The following is an 18,393-nucleotide window of genomic DNA, read 5'->3' as shown; positions in this document are numbered from 1 at the left end:
TGTAGGTTCTCGCCAGCCGCGTGGCGAGATTTTGAAAACGAAAAAAAAAAATGGCGCGTTTTCCGTTACTCGCCATTTTCGGCAGTTTTCTGCGCGACTTTCCCCAAAAAATGGCGAGTTTTGAAATAGCGCTGCTCTCTGCATGACGCCCTTAAAAACCTCATCGTTGAGGTGGAGCAAGATCAATTAACCATCAACCTCCTTTGAAAACAAAACATTATGTAAAATAGTATAAATAATATAAAAAAACGAATATTTATATGTTTTTTTAAGGCATCAAAAACATTGTTTTAATGGACTCAACCTGCTATCGGTTAACTAAAACCCAAAGTGGGACTGCAAATACTGTAGCAGTATTCAAAGCAGAGGGTTATAGAAACTATTGTTTTGCTTGTATTTACGGTAGATTTCTTATATTGGGCTCTGATTAAAGTTAGTTGTACACCAAAACATCATCTTTATTAATCCTCCTTGAACATCATTCTTTCAACCATCAGTTATACAATAAGTGGCCACTTAAAGTAAGAATAAATTACGTTTTCCACGACCCTTCAGCACTGAAGGCATTAGAAACCAGTCTAAATGAATGCAGAAAAATACCTCAATTACTGTAGCTCAATGTTGCATGTGTCAGTGGTATTATGGATTACATTTAGAACAACATATTATATATATATATATATATATATATATATATATTATATATATATAATATATATACAGTATAATATATATATATATATATATATTATATATATATATAATATATATACAGTATAATATATATATATATATATATATGATATATATATAATATATATATATATATAATATATATATATATTATATATATATATATATATATATATATATATATATATATATATATATATGTATATATCATATATTTGAAGGATGGGCCCGTTCGCAGATTCCAATCCGAACTTCGCCGACTCAGGCATTCAATTTGATTCAGACCCGAACAGTTTGAAAATTCGATGTTCGATTCCAACTCTGAATCTTAGTTCGGAGCTGTTTTATTTTTTTCGTTCTTTGTGGGAGGAGGGGGGGAGGTGTTTAAAAGATGGTTTGAACTATTCGACAAATTAAACAGAAAACATAACACTAGTGAAAATGCTTTCAAACGTGTATAGATAGATAGATAGATAGATAGATAGATAGATAGATAGATAGATAGATAGATAGATAGATAGATAGATAGATAGACCCACACACACAATGTTAGTAGGAGATGAGCACTGAAGCCAACAGGTGCTATAACATTGGGGTACACTGTTTGTCCAAGAGGCAAAAATAAGATACTGTACACTACAAAAACATCCATAGAGACAGGCACGCCAATTGGAATACTATAAGCCTTCAAGCATTGGGGAGTACCTGTCTCTATGGATGTTTGTGCGTGTGTGTATATATATATACAGTATATATATATATATATATATATATATATATATATATATATATATATATATATATATTTTAAGGGTGCGCATTTTCACAAGTGTTTTGTTTTCTGTTTTCTTTCTGAAGGACTGAAGTATCATCCCAAATGTATTGGTACTTGCTTGAAGCAAGTGAACCTGGCTTGAATCCCATTGTTAGCACTCCCTGTGACCTTGGGCAAGTCTCTTTATCTCCCTGTGCCTCAGTCACCAAACTTACATTGTAAGCTCCACGGGGCAGGAACTCAATGCACGCAATATCAGTGCTGTGTAAGAAGAAATAATTATATATACATTTATACTGTATATTTTCTCCCTCGCTTCCCTGATATCAAAATAAGACTTGAGTTGAATGTGCCCTGTGAATAAAATGCTATGCTGGTATCACTATCAATTCAAACTACACAGTATAGATATAAAACCGCAATATACTGTAACTAGCACTGAAAGTAGCCCTTATTTTCTTAGTGGCCAGGTATTCTGGTTTTGTGGTTACTTAAATAATATATTGTTACTCTGCAAATAAAGAAGAGAGGACTCTGCGAGGCAGATTATGCCGCCTGAGACATGTGCAATGCACAGCCGCATACTGATCATTCATATGCAATGAGTCTATTTGAGTCAAAATCTTCAAACATGTTGCGACTGTCTCTGAGAAGACAACATTAGACAAAAAGCTTTCCCGGGTACAGTAGTGTCAGGACTTGCCAAAGAGGGGATACCTTGGCGGGGTTTGCAAGCTTATAATGCGCTGGCCAAAGAATGTAACTAAGTGACCCTCACTTATGGAAAGAAAAACAGTCAAGTCATTAACTATATACAGTAATATGTTATGTTGGATGTAGCACTGGGGCTTTTTGTCTTTTGTTTTATATAAATATATATATTAATAATAATAGCATGTTCTTGTATAGCGCTGCTAGTTTTACATGGTGCTTTACAGAGACATTTTGCAGGCACAGGTCCCTGCCCCGTGGAGCTTACAATCTATGTTTTTGGTGCCTGAGGCACAGGGAGATAAGGTGACTTGCCCACGGTCACAAGGAGCCGACCAAAAGAATTGTACCAGGCTCCCCTGCTTCAAACTCAGTGCCAGTCAGTGTCTTTACTCACTGAGCCACTCCACTATATATGAGGTCACAATCCCAGTAGAACTAATTGTATACACAAATATATATGGTGTTAGACGGTAAGCTCTTCGGGGAAGTGATTTCCTGTCCTATTGTCTGACTTTGCTGTGCTTATTGTATTATTATAATTTCCTGTGTTGTCTTTGTGAAGCACTGAGTTTGTGTTCTTAGTTTACAGGTGCTGTGTTTGCTTATGTAAAGAGATGACATACTGTAGATAAGTCACTTCTTAAACTGGCTTTAGTTATTTCTCTCAAGTTTTCTTATTGGTTATGATTCCTCTTCTTAGGGGATGACCATTTGATTTAATAAATAAACATGGATAATTTGCAGTGAAATAAGGTGCAAACCCTGGGAATAGTAAAGCAAGGGAGGAGTGGCTCAGTGATTAAATACTGTACACTGACTGGCACTAAGTTTGCAGCAGGGGAACCTGGTTCAACTCTGTGTCAGCTCCATGTGATCTTGGGTAAGTCACCTTATCTCCCTGTGCCTCAGGCTCCAAAAACATAGATTGTAAACTCCACGGGGCAGGGACCTGTTTCTGTAAAGTGCTACGTAAAACAAGCAGCGCTATACAAGAACATGCTATTATTATATTATTATTATAATCTGAGATTTCTTCAGAGGTTTTAAAATGGGAAAGCATTTTTTGTTAAGTTTATGGAAAGACCTAATGGGAGGTTTCATCAATGTTACAGGCATATATTTTTTTCTTAAGTATTTTCAAGAAATGAAGGCGTTGAAGTTACACATTTTGAGAGATTTCAATAAAAAGACTTCCAGAGAAGTTTTCTAATGTAGACGTGAGTAACTGCGTCAGTACTAGGAGCTGTAATATGACATTAACCAAAGACATGGTCTCCCTCATACGTATATTTACAAAAAACAATCTTATACACTGTAGCACTGACAGTGTACACAGCGCTGTATGTAGCCTTGTGCAGTCACAATGAATCCCTGCACTGTAGAACTAGTTTTGGAGCCTGAGGCACAGGGAGATAAGGTGACTCCCTCAAGGTCACAGGCAGCTGTCACTGGGGTCACCTGCCACCTTCAAAGTCAGCGACATTACCTCTAAACTACTGTACTATTTATATATTTTTGTGTGTGTGTCATATACTGTATATATATGAGATAGAGAGAATACATCCATCATTACATTCCATCATTAAAATCAGTATAAAATACATTTTCAAGTGATGTATAATTGATATTATTTAAAAATTACATAGATTACATAATCAGCATAAAACGTGGATAAAACCAATCTTTCTTAAAGTTTCCAAAATATTGTCCACTAGTGTGTATGTATGTGTACGTACGTATATATATATACAGCATTATCAACAATAACAAAAACACCTTTGCTAAGTTTAAATGCACTTTTCCACAAGTTCTATTCTAAGGTACAAACCAGCAACATCTCTTCTCTACATTTTTTCCCATCCTACCTTTTCACGTATATCAGTTTTCTTCCCTTTTTCACTTAGTATTGCAGTACAACGCATTCATATTTGCTGCTATTTTAGGAAATCATAACCACATGATAAAGGGAAAGTACTAAATCAGTTTTACTTCTTTCCTTGCTGCTCGTACTGTATACACGTTTTAATGTCAGTCCAGAAAACTTTATGCAAGAGCATTACGGCAAAACACACAGGGCTAAGTGGAATATATCTATATGTATTACATACAATATTAACAACCATCAAATCTGTGTTACAGGTCGCTCTACTACTGAAAAGCTTACAGAATTCATGGATAACATGATATAATGAAATATACAGAGTGGTCCATAACTCTTCAGTATATTAATAGTTTTACTCTGTGCTACTGTAGGAAATAGCCAAACCTATTTTTCACATACACCGTACAGTATATCGCTCAAAAATGGTGAAAAACACAAGGACCTAATACCAGGTGGCTACTTTTGTGTCATTTTCTTAAAATCGATGATTCAAACTGGACTGCACGTTGTGTAGTCGAAAATGTAAAGTGCAGATTAAACATTCACGTAAGAACTACATAGCCGCAAATTGTCTTTTGCAATTCCTTCCCAAAATACGGGGTCGAATAGCAAATAAAAAGATTATGATTTTTTATAATAATAATAATAACCTGGAATGGTTTTCAGTTGCTTAACTTGAAAAATATCGATATGGCGTGAAAATAAATGAATGGAACACGGTACTTGATTACTTCATCCCACCCCGAAAATGAGACTTTGAAGTCTGATATATCTTCTGTGAGCAATATCACTCACCCTAGCCTTTGCTCCTCTGTGTAATTGGAGATCGCAGGTGCCAGAGTTGACTTCCAGGATGCTATCCATTTGTATGACTAATGCCCGTGATAAAGTGTAATACACCGCACGCTGCTTAGGATCTGCGGCAGGAGTAGTATATGTTTATTTCCCTTCCAATGATTAGATGGGATGCTTTCTTTCTTTCCCCTTCCTGCGGTCAATTGTGGGTCCCCAACATTGCAATTTTGAATTGCCTTCTTTATCTACTAAATGCGTGTGAGATGGGTGCGAATGTATGTTATCTCTTTAAAATCACAGGCAACCGCTGATACGAAATATTTAGCTGCCCCTACTGTAACTGCCTACGCATAAATCAAAAAAGAATACAAGGTGGAACGGAGAAAATAGTTACAGGAATAACAATCCCTCATCAAAGGAAAAGTCTGTCCTCCAATTTAAACCATCCGGTGCTTGGGGGGGTAGGGGGAGGAGGGGAGATCTGCAATCATAAGCATTGTAGGCCCCTCAAGAACTAAATGGGTTGATAATAGATACACTTTCTTAATTCACAAATGACCAGAAGATTAAGGCTTTGCTCCTGCGAGCAGCGCTGTTTTCAGGACAGCTCGTAGAGAACAAATTGAGTTAAGAGTAAAGGTTAGAGTGAAAATATAGGGTGACAATACAGAGCAGGGGGAGACAATTGCTCTTCTGGACAACATGGTATAGAAGTGAAATTAAATACCTAGACAGACTTACCGAGGAGCTTGCTGGGAGTGTCCTCGCCATCGTTTGATTCCACAGGCGCAAACAGGGGCTCGTTCAGCTCACTGTCTGAAGTAGCTGCCTTGTCCTCACCTCTCGGCTCTGCATTCATCTCACTCCGCAGCAGCAGCAACGGCTTACTGACTTTTCCGGCTATCATTGGATCCTGGGAATGGGGGGGTAAAATAAAGAGGAAACTGAAGTGGAGGCTTTGGTGTTGGAATACTTTGTCCAACACCTTCCCCCTCTCTCCCTGTCTCTCTCTCTCACACACACACACTCTCTCTAGCTCTCTCTCTCTCTTATCTCCCCAGCTGCTCCTGTTGTTATTGCTGGCTGCAGTCAAGTGAAGAGCTATTACAGATCCAATGAGTTTTCCATTACTCCCCACCCTATTAAAGCTCAACTAGCATGTGAGAGATTCAGGATGCTTTCGGGAGAGCGAACTTCTTTAAAAGCATGCTTACCACCAGCATCTTTTTAACATGTGAGATACTGTGTGTGCTCTGCTTCTACACTGCACTGAGACGTAATAAGGCACCTTTGATTTTAAGCAGGGATCTCTGCTCACTGTACAAGTGTGTGATTATCTGCGTATGTCACCTCTATATCATTCTCTTCCACCCCCTAGTGATCTGCTTTGCAAATACCTTCTAATTAGACAACAATAAAATTAGTTTTGTGAAGAAGAATAAAACACATGTTTTTTACATACATAGCAGACATCACATTTTAACTAATATACTAAATTGTTTGTCTATTTATTTTATCCTTTTGAAAACACATTTTTTTTTTTATCTACAGTACTGTACCATTTTAGTAGATGGCAGAATATGCGGGAAATGCACAAATCATATTATTAATAAACATTCTCTACATTCCTAAATCCCTTCAGTGCTGGAAGACTCAGCAGCATATTGGCCAGCACTATGAGGATTAAGAACTATTTACACCTAAACAATACAAAAAAAAAAATATTTCAAATATTGGTGGCAAGATATTATAAAATCAAGAGTCCAAGTTTTGGGGCTGCTGGAATATACTGCCACATACTGTATCACAATCCCAGGACGTACTTGAAAACGAGAGGCAACTCTCAATGTATTACTTCCTGGTAAAACATTTTTATACATTTAATTTGCAGTCTAACTTGCATGTGGCATCAACTTCCTAAAAGCATTCACAATAAAAAAAAGAAATCCCATCTAGAGAGGAGACATCTATTACGCCTTCAAAGTTCACGTGCAACATCATATACTCGTAATTTCTACGCTGGTCCAATAAAAGTTCTCCCAACCTCCACGTAATACAGTTTTCTGTAGAACAATCACAACCACAAAACTGTTATGGTCTAAACAGCGGCGGATAACACATTTAGATTATAAATTCAATAATGATATTTACAAAACATATTATACATCTTTTTTTTTTTTAACCTCTTTTTAAATGCATTAAAAAAAAGGAAAACGAAATTAGCCATGAATACTTACAAAACGATTGCTATTGTTCTTGTCTTTTGGTGGCATTAAGGCCCCAAAAGGTAGAAACAAAATGAATTTCCTGCCGATTGGATCTATAGTATCTTCATCTCAATCAGAGGACATCATGGGGTCAAGGACTCTTCCCCACCACAGCGTTTTACTTATTCCGTTTGCACAATCATATGGGTTGTGTGAATGTGCAAGATCGAGGGTCTCGTAAAAAAATAAATAAAAGCAAAAACAAAATAGGAGGCGATGGTACAAATGACCCTACGGTGTTATCTGACAGCTATTTATTGCAAAGTTCATGCCTAAATGATTCTTATGCAGAGAACAGGTGACCAGCGTGCTAGGAGGTTGGCTAGGGCGCTCCTAATGCCCCATAATCACATTGGTCGATGCCTGCCTGTGGGTTTTTTAATGTATTCATGTCTGAAAAGTGAATTTGATATGACACATGATAATCTATGAAAATGTTAATCAATACAAATAGTTTAAGCTGTCATCAAATGCACTTCTTTAGTCAATACTCATATCGCTGCAAACAATGTCACTGTCACCGAGGCTTAATTTGCACAGCACTTAAATATTGGACCCTCTGCATCAATGCACTCCTCTTCAAATACTGTAGGTAAACACATTTTCTCCCTATTTAAGGCTAGAGCACTCAGCATGCATTTAGCTGAGTCGAATCCTCCCGTTTGAATACCTTGATAGGACCACTGGAGGGCAAAATTAATACTTAATTGAATCCCGCAGTCATCAAAATAATCAATACTTTTTTATTATTTATTCTTTACAGTCTGTTGACTGTTTCAAACCTCGGAGGGGCTGGTGGAAAGGATTCATGGCTTTGACACTGTCATTTAACAAGGTAATTTTCAGTGGAGCATTAGGGGTGGTGAAACATATAATAAAACAAAACAAAAAAAAAGGGCCGGCTTATAATAGAAAGAAAGAAAAGAATTATATTTCTGCCCTCTAATAAAACAAGATAAATAAAAAATGGGGGGGGGGGGAAACTGGTGGCGGCGAGAAAGGAAAAAGAAAGGGGGGAGGGCGGCTGGGAGGAGAGAGGAAGAGAGAGTGGGGAGAGGAGAGAGAGGGAGGGAGGGAGAGAGGGGTAGGTGCTGCCTTTTGAAGGGTTTTATCATATCAAGAGCAGAGCTGAGCTTTCATAATGCTGACATTTCTCATCCTGACAATCCTAAACAAGTGGAAAGGATGGGATCGCTGATATCATCTTTCATCACATTCTCCAGCTTAAGAACCAACATGACAGCTTCTCTCCCCTTTACACTGTTAATTACTAAATAAAACACTTTCTCTCCGAGTAAGGGGGTGCCGGCGCATAATGGCAACTAGGGGCACGACTGGAGGCAAAGAGGGTGTTGAACGTGGCTTTTTGGCTGGGAGATCAAAGGGGTCAGAAAATAAGGAAAGAGAAGGCAATATAATACTGTGGACAAGCAAGAGCCTCGTGAGACCAATTTGAGATAGGTGCTAACCGGCAGGAAATCTAGTACAGAGGAAAGCTTTTACAATCTGGAGAGATCATGTGGAGACACTTGAGAATATATAAGAGTTTAAAAAAAACAAAAAAATAAAACAATGTTATGATGTTTCATTCAATTCTTAGATTAATTCAGTGGTTGGACCTTCCCTGGTGATTCCCACGTTGATAAGCAGAAGTCTTATACTAAACAGGAACTGTGCCACACCACCTCTGGCTCAAGTCACCGCCCTTAGAATAGGCCATCACAAAGTGATAGGATACCCATAGAAAGGAAACATTAGCCAGTTATTTCTACTGTGGCCCAAAGGGAAAGGTAGGAATCACTGGAGACAGCGTTCCATAATTGTTCATATGTGACAGCAATATTTCCTTTTTTGTAATTACTAACATATACAGTTTATAAAATATAATTGATATGTTATAGTGCATAATATATAATATACATATCATTTATATATAGTGTGTTATACTGTATATTTATATTCTTTATAATCCATGAGGAATATAAATTAAAAAAATGGTGCAATTCCAGCACAAAGAAAATTGCAAAGAAAAAAAAATCCAATCGAAACAAGTGCGATTTTTACCAATGTGTTTTCTCTGTGATGCATTACATCATTTATTTTAATTGGACATTAATATACGTTTAATATTAATGTATATTGTTGAGGTATGTATGGATATACATTATTGTACACACATACTTTATACAGTCATTATTACATTATATATTAGTTCACACAAATATATCACTTTAATCACTAAAAAACATAATATAGTTTATTATGTGTTTCAGACATTTATATGATCCATAATGTATATACAGTATCTTTGTATGACACGCACGTTTTTATAATGAAGGGGTTAAGTCCTATACTCCTTACATTGCTTTCAGGCTATTCCCAGAAATACTCAATGATAATCATGGTCTGGCTGTGAGAGAGCAGCTTTTTGAAGGTGCTAAATATCGCAGCCTTATTCCCATGCGCTAACATTAACGGAGGTTTGGGGATCTCTATTAGGCAAACTGCTCGTTATCATATGATTTGCGTATGAGTAAGCCTAAGGTCCGTTAACATGTAAGGATCTGTTATTTTTAAGGAGAATGCCAGGACATCGTAGCATTAAGCACCTTTAGGGATACTGTATGTGTTACGTATATGGATACATTAAATAGAGATAACAGATTGTTACAAAATTTGTGACCTTCTGAAGATCTACATCATAATTTCCCCTGACTGCAAAATTGGCACAAATTGGAGCAGCTAAACTGCAACAAATGGATTGTGATACAAAATCCCATTTTATCATATGGAATATTATCCTTTCAGAAATCTGATGCAATATTTTTGCACCAGTGTTGCAGCCGGAACACTCTATACATTGTCCTGTCTCCCAGTAGTTAAGCTGCAGACAAGGATTCTGGGCACTAACATGCAGTGATTGCGTCACTTTTCGTTTCGAACACTGCTGCATTACACAATGTGTGCTTACATTTTGCGCCCGGCTTTTTTAAAAATTTTAAACAGGATGTTTCATACGTGTTCTGTTACTGTATGAATCTTATAATTCACTAGGTGTAGGAAATCATAGCAGTGCTTTACTGGTCTGCAATGCTTTGCAATGGGTTATTGGCCCCTCTGGTAGCCCAGGTTAAGCAGCCACTGAACACTGCAGCTGCAACCTCACAGAGCTAGCCCTCCCCCCCCCCCCCCCCCCCATAACAACCTTTAGTAAACAATTTAGCAATCTCATCGGCTTCCTTTAACTAATCCAGCCTTGCTAATAGCAAGGATTTGGCTGCTTTTCTGTGTTTGGAAATTAATTGCAAATTGTATTTCTCAGGAGCCGCTGAATGGGGGATGTGTTTGTCAATCAAGTGTTTTCTTCATCCTTAACCCACCCTGTCCTTATCAGTGAACCAATAAAGATATGGGGAAGGGAGAAAGAGGGGCTCTGTCATAAGACAAAAGGGAGCAGCCAGAGGAAATCAAATCCCTCGTAAGCCTCAGCTCACAATTTTTACACAATAAGCTCAAATAATATATTTCAAAATACGTTTTGTTACATTTGGCCCCAATACTCAGATGTGACCCCTTAAACATGTCTCTGCCATTAGTACACTTTGGTTACAGGCGGGATTGCCCCTTTAAGTGACCTGTAAGACTACAATATCCCTTTCTCTTTATACCAGGAGTGGTTGTACATTGTGTTGTTTGCTGTTCCTTTTCTTTAATGATATCTATCTTGAACTCTCTGAGCAACAAATTGGCCTTGTCTGTATGTATAATGTGAATTTCTGAGAGATAATCAATGTAATCAATGTGATCAGTCTGTCCTTGTCAGGCTAAATTGTTGGTTATATATTAACATTTCATTTCTCCCTTTGGTTGATGTGTTTCCTGGCTGGATTCCTGGCTGGATTCTTTGGAAAGAATATAGCATTATAATATACAATTCTGATAGATCAGGATCAATGTTTATTTCTCTGAGCTAACAGCACTGTTTATAATGCATACGCAAAATATAGCTAATAGGACAGCTTAGCAGTCATTAACTTGGCAAATCATTAAAAGCAATAATGCAAATTCACACCTTAGTGAATATACCTCTCTGGGGTTATTTACTAAAGTATCCCACATGCAAAACGGAGATAAAGCTAGTAAACATTAGCATTAAACTGAATCACAATGATAGCAGTAGGCAATTTCTTTGTTAAATCTGGTGAAAATATTTTCCATTGATTTTTGGCCCCGGTTTGCAGGCAGAAAACGTCAGTAAATCACTTTCATGTTATTTTTTTTACGTACTATCTATTCAAAGCTTTATTTATTTATTTTAATCTGACACTTTGTTCAGGAGATATAAGCTGTATCATTAGGCCAATGTCTATGGCAAAAATCTTCAGATCAGCAATTTAACTGTATACAGGCGTACCCCGCATTAACGTACGCAATGGGACCGGAGCATGTATGTAAAGCGAAAATGTACTTAAAGTGAAGCACTACCTTTCTCCCACTTATCGATGCTTGTACTGTACTGCAATCGTCATATACGTGCATAACTGATGTAAATAACGCATGTGTAACAGGCTCTATAGTCTCCCCGCTTGCGCACAGCTTCGGTACAGGTAGGGAGTCAGTATTGCTGTTCAGGACGTGCTGATAGGCGCATGCGTGAGCTGCCGTTTGCCTATTGGGCGATATGTACTTACTCGCGAGTGTACTTAAAGTGAGTGTCCTTAAACCGGGGCATGCCTGTATTCAGTAAGGCATTTGAGAGACAAAAATATTCCTTTATGAAATAATGGGGTTTTTTTGTCTTCGCTAGCTTTATTAGCCAAGTGGTATGTCACAGTATCTGATAACATCTTTTCAAGCACCTGTCATTTAGGGTTGCCAGGTGTCCAGTATTGAACCGGACGGTCCTGTATTTGGACTCTCTGTCCAGTAAGGGATTGCCCGAGCAGGTCTGTTGCCAGGGGGCTAGGCAGCAGACCTCCATCCTGATTGGCTGCTGCTGGGTAATAGGAACTTGAAAAGGATCCACAATGGAAAAAATGCCGGTGCACAGCAAAATCAGAAGAGGGGGGAACGTAGTGACCAAAAGTATTTATTGACTGATAAAAAACATGAAAGGTAGTACTGAAGCTGCCACTGTAACGCGTTTCACACGCAAAGTGCTTTATCATTTTGATCATCACCTCCAGTATTTTTGGAGAAGCCACTTGGCAATCCTATTTGTAATGATATTTTAATATCAGATGTAGCTGTACACGCTAACACATTAGACCAGGGGTGGGAAACTACAGTCCACAAGGTCTAGGTTTTAAGGATATCCCTGCTTCAGCACAGGTGGCTCAATCAGTGGCTCAGTCTTCGACTGCACCACCCGTGCTGAAGCAGGGATATCCTGAAAACCTGAGCTTTTGGTGGCCTTTGAGGACTGGGGTTGGCACTCCTGCATTAGATCATCGATAACGCCATTTCCTCCCGGACTTCTGGCGCATGTTATGTTTGTTCGGACGGAGCCGCTCCGAACGTGTACAATAACATACTCTGTACACTGGAGATCTGTGAATTATCGATGCACATTTGCCATTGCTTTGTATTTTTACTATTCACAGCTGGCCAAAAAATGGATAAAACATCCCCAAAAACCACCCAACACCAATATATTTTGCAGAGAGCAACTTTGACCCCGAAATGCACAAAAATCTAGGTAATATTTTTTGGGGGAATATTGGTGAGAATTGGTAGAGTTTCATCCGCGTTCACATAAAAAATAATTTAAAAAAAAAGATTTGAGACAAACATTTGACCTCATCAATTGACAAATACCCTTTGATTCAAATAAAAAAAATTGAAGGAACGTTCACAAATTAAAATAGGGCAATTTTGTAATGTTTTATAAACTCTTATTTTAGAGGCTGCGCAAGATATTCGTTAACCCTTTGGGAGTCCTGTAACTACTACGTCATAGGGTCTTGCACTCCAGGGGTCCCATGGCATAGTAGCTAAGATGTTACCCCCCCTGCTTGTTTTTCATGTAGAACTACTAAACATCTATGAGGAACTGTCTCATTACTCTATGAAAAGTTACAACACCCGGCAACTAATCTACATCTCATGGATGCTGGGGCACACGCATCAAGGGCCAGTGCGGGTTATCACACCCGTTTCAGCGTTAACTCCTATTGATTTGAACGGAAGCTAATGGCAGAATGTGTATGATAACCCATACCGGCACTTGATGCAGGTGCCCCATAGACCTCTGCATCATATACACACAATGTGTGGTACTCTTATTAATGTGTTATTTTATGTGTGTACACATGTGTTATAACTGTAGGATTTCTCATTCCATAAAGAATTGAAAAAAGCCGTATTCCATTTTTTGGGGCGCCAGTGTAAATACAAAAGCCACTAAAGTTGTTACTAAGACAAATAAGAGCGTAGTAGAACTACAAGCGGAGAGATTTGCATTGGGATTTTACATTGTGGTTTTATTTCCTGAAAGGCGCCTTACAATCCATTCCCTTGAAATGCCTATGATTTACTCAGGTGTAGTGTAGAACGTCTGCCTACACTGTGACCATTGAGCCTAATGATAACATCTGTAGTTGACTAGTTGTAGTACATGTTTTGCTATCTTGTACAGTCTAGTCTGGTGTCACTGATAAAACGTATCCTGTATCCACAATGGCCTCATCTGTTGCTTACAGCCTTGGAAAGGTGTAATTTCTTATTTTATGGGACAATAGTTGAACCCTTTTTCCTCACCATTGTGTTTTTTTTACCTTTATGTCCTGTACAGTACTTGGAATCACTGATGTTCTAATCACATCCTTGTGTTGTGCTCAGTTGCTATTTCTCTTCCCTGCAGCTCTGCTGTATCATTTAAAGGAGGTAACACTACACAGGTACATGATTTGTTTAGCCCGAAGGAACTATTTGTATTTGCTTTTTCTCAGTAGAATATCAAAGGTTCTTTGTATCAAGCTCACGAATGGCCATTTTGGCCGCAAAATATTGGTACAATACACATTGTTTACGATCAATGTATCAAGTTACTTTGTATCAATAGTTCTTACTTGCATCAGGGATTAACAAAAACAACTGTTTTTGAAATTTGTTGGAGACATGTAATGTAAAGTTTTGTTTTCGCAAGCGCTCGCGGGGGGAGGGGGGTATGCTGCAGGGGAAGCTTAGCGCGCTAGAAAGTTAACAAAAATTCTTCACCTAAGCGCCGAGCGTGTGTGCCCATGCATACGCGCGAGTGGGGACTTGCATATATATATATATATATATATATATATATATATATATATATATATATATATATATGCAAGTCACCTCGCCAAGCGCCGCCCGCTCAGCCTGCTCGGCGCTAGCGGAGACGCAGCCTAAGTAGTTACTTGGCCTGTCATTAATGTAAACGTTTCCTGTGATTATAATGCGCTTTGTTCTCACTTTTTTTTGCATCAGTGCACCTGGAAGATGTGTAGAAGTATTATAACAAAGTACTTTAAATGTTTAAAAGTATCTCACAAAGTATGTGACCCAGACTGAAGTACAGAATTGTTTTCATACCTTAGAGCCTTTTGATCCTACATATCCAAGGTGTCCCCAAGCCCAACGTAGAAAATTGCAGTGCTCTTGCTTCCAATAAAAAAGATACTCACTTTGTCCATTAAAATGATGTACCATTATATATACTGTTTATGGGATTAGGTGTGCTGGAGTGAACTAAATCTGTGAGACTTCATGTTGTTTCACAGTGAAAATAACCAATAATTTCACTCTAAATGCTTGGGTAAAGATGGTGGGACCTTTATGGACTACGTTATGTTTGTAGATGTAAAGTAGGACCACTGCGGCACCGACAAAGGGGTCATTAATATTCTATTAACATATACTAGGATTTCATTTAGTAAGTAAACGTATCATCTCCAGTTGTCGGCTTTGCCTATCAATGAACACACAGGTTCTATGTAAACAAAAACAAATAATAGTGAAGCTTGCTTGGACAGCACCATCTACCTAACAGTTAGTATAACTGCAACAGATGCACAACACTAAGCATTAGGTTCCTCAAGAATGTTTCTGCATTCTTTTTCATACGCCATTGCCCTTGCCTCATCAACTACTGATATGTCTTGCAATACTGCTGTTGGGTACGGCATTTACACACAACCCCTGCAAGCTCAGAACCCAAACCCAAGTCACCATACTGTATATATTTGTGTCAAAAGGAGTGTTACTGTGTTTGTGTGAAGTAATGTATACAACAGACAAAAAGCCTCAATGCTACATCTAATATGACAAATGATGTAGTTAAATACTTAACTATTTCTCTTCTCATAAGTGAGGGTCATTTAGTCAAATTCTTTGGCCAAAGCTTTGAAGGTTACTAACGCAGTAGCAGCCCTTTTGACACAAATATATATGGTGTGGTGAGTGTGGGTTATGAGCTTGCAGGAGTTCTATGTGCTTGGAAATTTCAATTACTGTAGTAAACAATTGTTTTGAGATTTGCGAGCCCTCCTCCTTGGTTTGAAGCTCACTCATCACACTTTTAAATAGCAGGGTTTGTTATGCACCTGTCAATGACGAGTCTATAATAAGACATCTCTCCCCCCATTAGAGAGGTTATGAGAGAGTTTGCAGGTAGTGTTAGGACCAGTGTCTTGCAGTTATGTTAGACAGGGTCTTATAACCAATGCTGGTGCATTGCACTAAAACCTCTTGAATTGCTTGTACATGAATAATCAAAGACGCATATGATTGACAGTAGATAAGAACCACATGGCCCATCCACTCTACCAATCGTTAACCTAAAGTCATTGCTTTTAATGAACCTCTTAATCAGGTAGTAGTTTTCTTTTAAATAACCTGAAAAATAATTAATCTACTGATGAAGTGGTCATTATTGTACCCACCAACTCGTTTTGGCGGGAAATCCATAACAGAATATTTCAAAGTAGCTCCATTCAGACAAACATAATGCACGTGAAAAGTCATGGGGGAAATCACATAATATGTGATCTTCTAACGTGTTCATGGGTACACTCCTGCCGGATACCACCCCACGAGGAGGCAGACGCCTTCGCTGACGACGACGGCGTGAGATGGACGGTTCTCTTCTGTCGGTGATACCGGGTGCTGGAGCACCTGGCAGGTATCCCCATCTACAAGTGCACCAACAGTAACACGCGGGTGTGGCTAGTGCTGTCACACACACTTTGGGTGATTGACTCTGTGGACACCAGGGTGGTTGGGTGCCCAGGGGCATCTCAGTACTTTGGGATAAACCCCACGGGGTGTGGACACGATGTGTGTGGGCACGGTGTGGGGGTACGGTCCTGTGAGGCTTGAGTGGTTCTGCTATTATTATTACGCGTTCAGTAAACTTGCGCTGTAACCAGACGGACCAGGTACTGTACATCCCAGGCTCCCAGCAGCGGAGGTTCAGGCCTCCTGTGAGCCACAGGTAACACACACACAGTAGCTGCCATATCCCCCAGGGGGTGGGGGAGAGTGCGCTACACAAGTGTATGAGAGTTCTCCTCTCTTCCGCAGGTCTCAATACTGATTAACACAAGATTACAGGAGTTTAACAGAAATGTAAAAAAACAAGATAATCATTTAAGCCAGGTAGTGTGGAGAATTCATTGCAAAGGGGGATGGTAAATAAACAGACAGGGCAATAAATGGATGAAAGGGTTACTCAGAAATGGGGAGATAATGTACAGTAGTCCTGTTGCTTTGTTTCTAATGCGAAGCACAGCAACAGAAGACAATTTGGTATAAACTTTTTGTGACACCTGATTAGCTTCAAAAATCCCAGAGCATTTTAGCAATTGTTAATTGTTTGAATTCATAACAATAACGCTAAGGGGCAAAGCACATGATCTGACGCTGATTGATTTATGACCTAAATATTGTTTTTTGTGTGTTGAGAAAACTAGGGTAATACCGGTCCAAAACAATAACATCATGTACCAAGAGACATACTGTAAAATATCCCCGTTAACTGGATATTCATTTTTAAATGTGGTGCTGTATTTTTCATCATATTTTGTACCAATATTGCAGCTGGGAGACTTAACCCTTTGATATTAAGCATACAGTATACAGTAAGTATGCTTAAAGCAGGAATCCGTGCTCTTTTTTCCCTTCATTTTTTTTGCCCTGGATTGCAGCGCTGTCTCCAGAGTTGAACCCCATTAGATACTTAACTCCGTGGTTGCTGCTGGTAGCCACTCTGCTGGGCTTCCAGGGTTAATGTTATAGCAGAGTTTCAAAGCTCTCGCACCCTGTGGGCCAATAGGAATCCGCGATGTCATCAGGTTTGGATTCCTAATGGCCCGTGTGCCGCGGGAGCTTGAAACTTTAAAACCCTGGTAGCCAACCCTGGTAGCCAAGCAGAGCAGCTACCGCCACGTACTATGGAGCTAATTATCTCCGGGAAGCAGGGGACCCCAGAGCTGAAATCAATGGGGTTCAGCTCTGGAGACCCCCTGCTTCAAACCTGTGTCAAATTATTATTTTAAATTTTTTTTTTATATGTGCTTGGATTGCTCCTTTAAAGACATTACTGGTTAAAATGAAAATAACTGTACAACCTGTCGAAATGGTGCAGGCACCAGTAATCTATTGGAGTATGCGTTATGCATTTTTGGGTTTGAACCCTCTACTTTGAGAACCCCTGACCGGCCATGTGTTATGGTAATCGAAGTTCATTGTCATGTTTGTTAAATCCTTGGTCATGCTTAAAATCTGTTGTGGCCAGCGAGGCAAACATTGTTGCATTAGGTCACTGTAAAATGGTGATAAGAAGCCAGGAATGAATGCAGTACAATAGCAATTTGTACTCCAGAAAATAAAAAACAAAAAAACTTCCAGGTTGTAGGACCTTTAATATGATGAAATTCCAACAAAAAAACACCAGTGAAAATATACTCTCAGATATAAAATGTTAAACTTTTTTTTTAAATCAAATGCCATTATTTAAATAAATATTTTTGAATATATATTTTTGATATATACTGTAGATATATAGTAGATGTTTGTGTATATCTCCATTTACTTATCTTCCTTTTTGTATTTCCATGCAATATACATACAGGGCTGCCGACAGGGGTGGACATAAGAGACAGGTGTCCAGGGTCCAGTGGCTGGGGGGGCCAGGCCGGCTGGCGCTGCAAGTCGGGCCCGACCTCTGGCCAGGCCTGGCTGCCGGTCCTCTCGTGGCCGGGCCCCCCGGCTCTTCCTCAGATGCAGGCCTC

At 38.9% G+C, this 18,393-nt stretch overlaps 1 protein-coding gene across 7 annotated transcripts in view; it reads right to left on the bottom strand.

Annotated features, from left to right (window-relative positions):
• POU6F2 (POU class 6 homeobox 2) overlaps positions 1-18,393 on the bottom strand; it is a 536,643-nt gene that overhangs the window by 412,113 nt on the left and 106,137 nt on the right. For 6 of the 7 annotated variants that reach the window (XR_012799221.1, XM_075586664.1, XM_075586659.1 and 3 more), the window contains exon 2: positions 5,601-5,772. Coding sequence is in view for 6 of the 7 variants with exons in the window: in XM_075586664.1 (XP_075442779.1) it covers positions 5,601-5,772 (172 nt within the window). In the remaining variant the exon portion in view is untranslated. Of the gene's footprint in view, positions 1-5,600; positions 5,773-7,096; positions 7,428-18,393 lie in introns of those variants that run through there. The other variant, XM_075586661.1, reaches the window with a different exon arrangement.

This window comes from Ascaphus truei, chromosome 2 (genome assembly GCF_040206685.1).
Source record: "Ascaphus truei isolate aAscTru1 chromosome 2, aAscTru1.hap1, whole genome shotgun sequence".
NCBI classification, from domain to species: Eukaryota; Metazoa; Chordata; class Amphibia; order Anura; family Ascaphidae; genus Ascaphus; species Ascaphus truei.
This window is presented reverse-complemented; position numbering and strand designations above follow the sequence as displayed.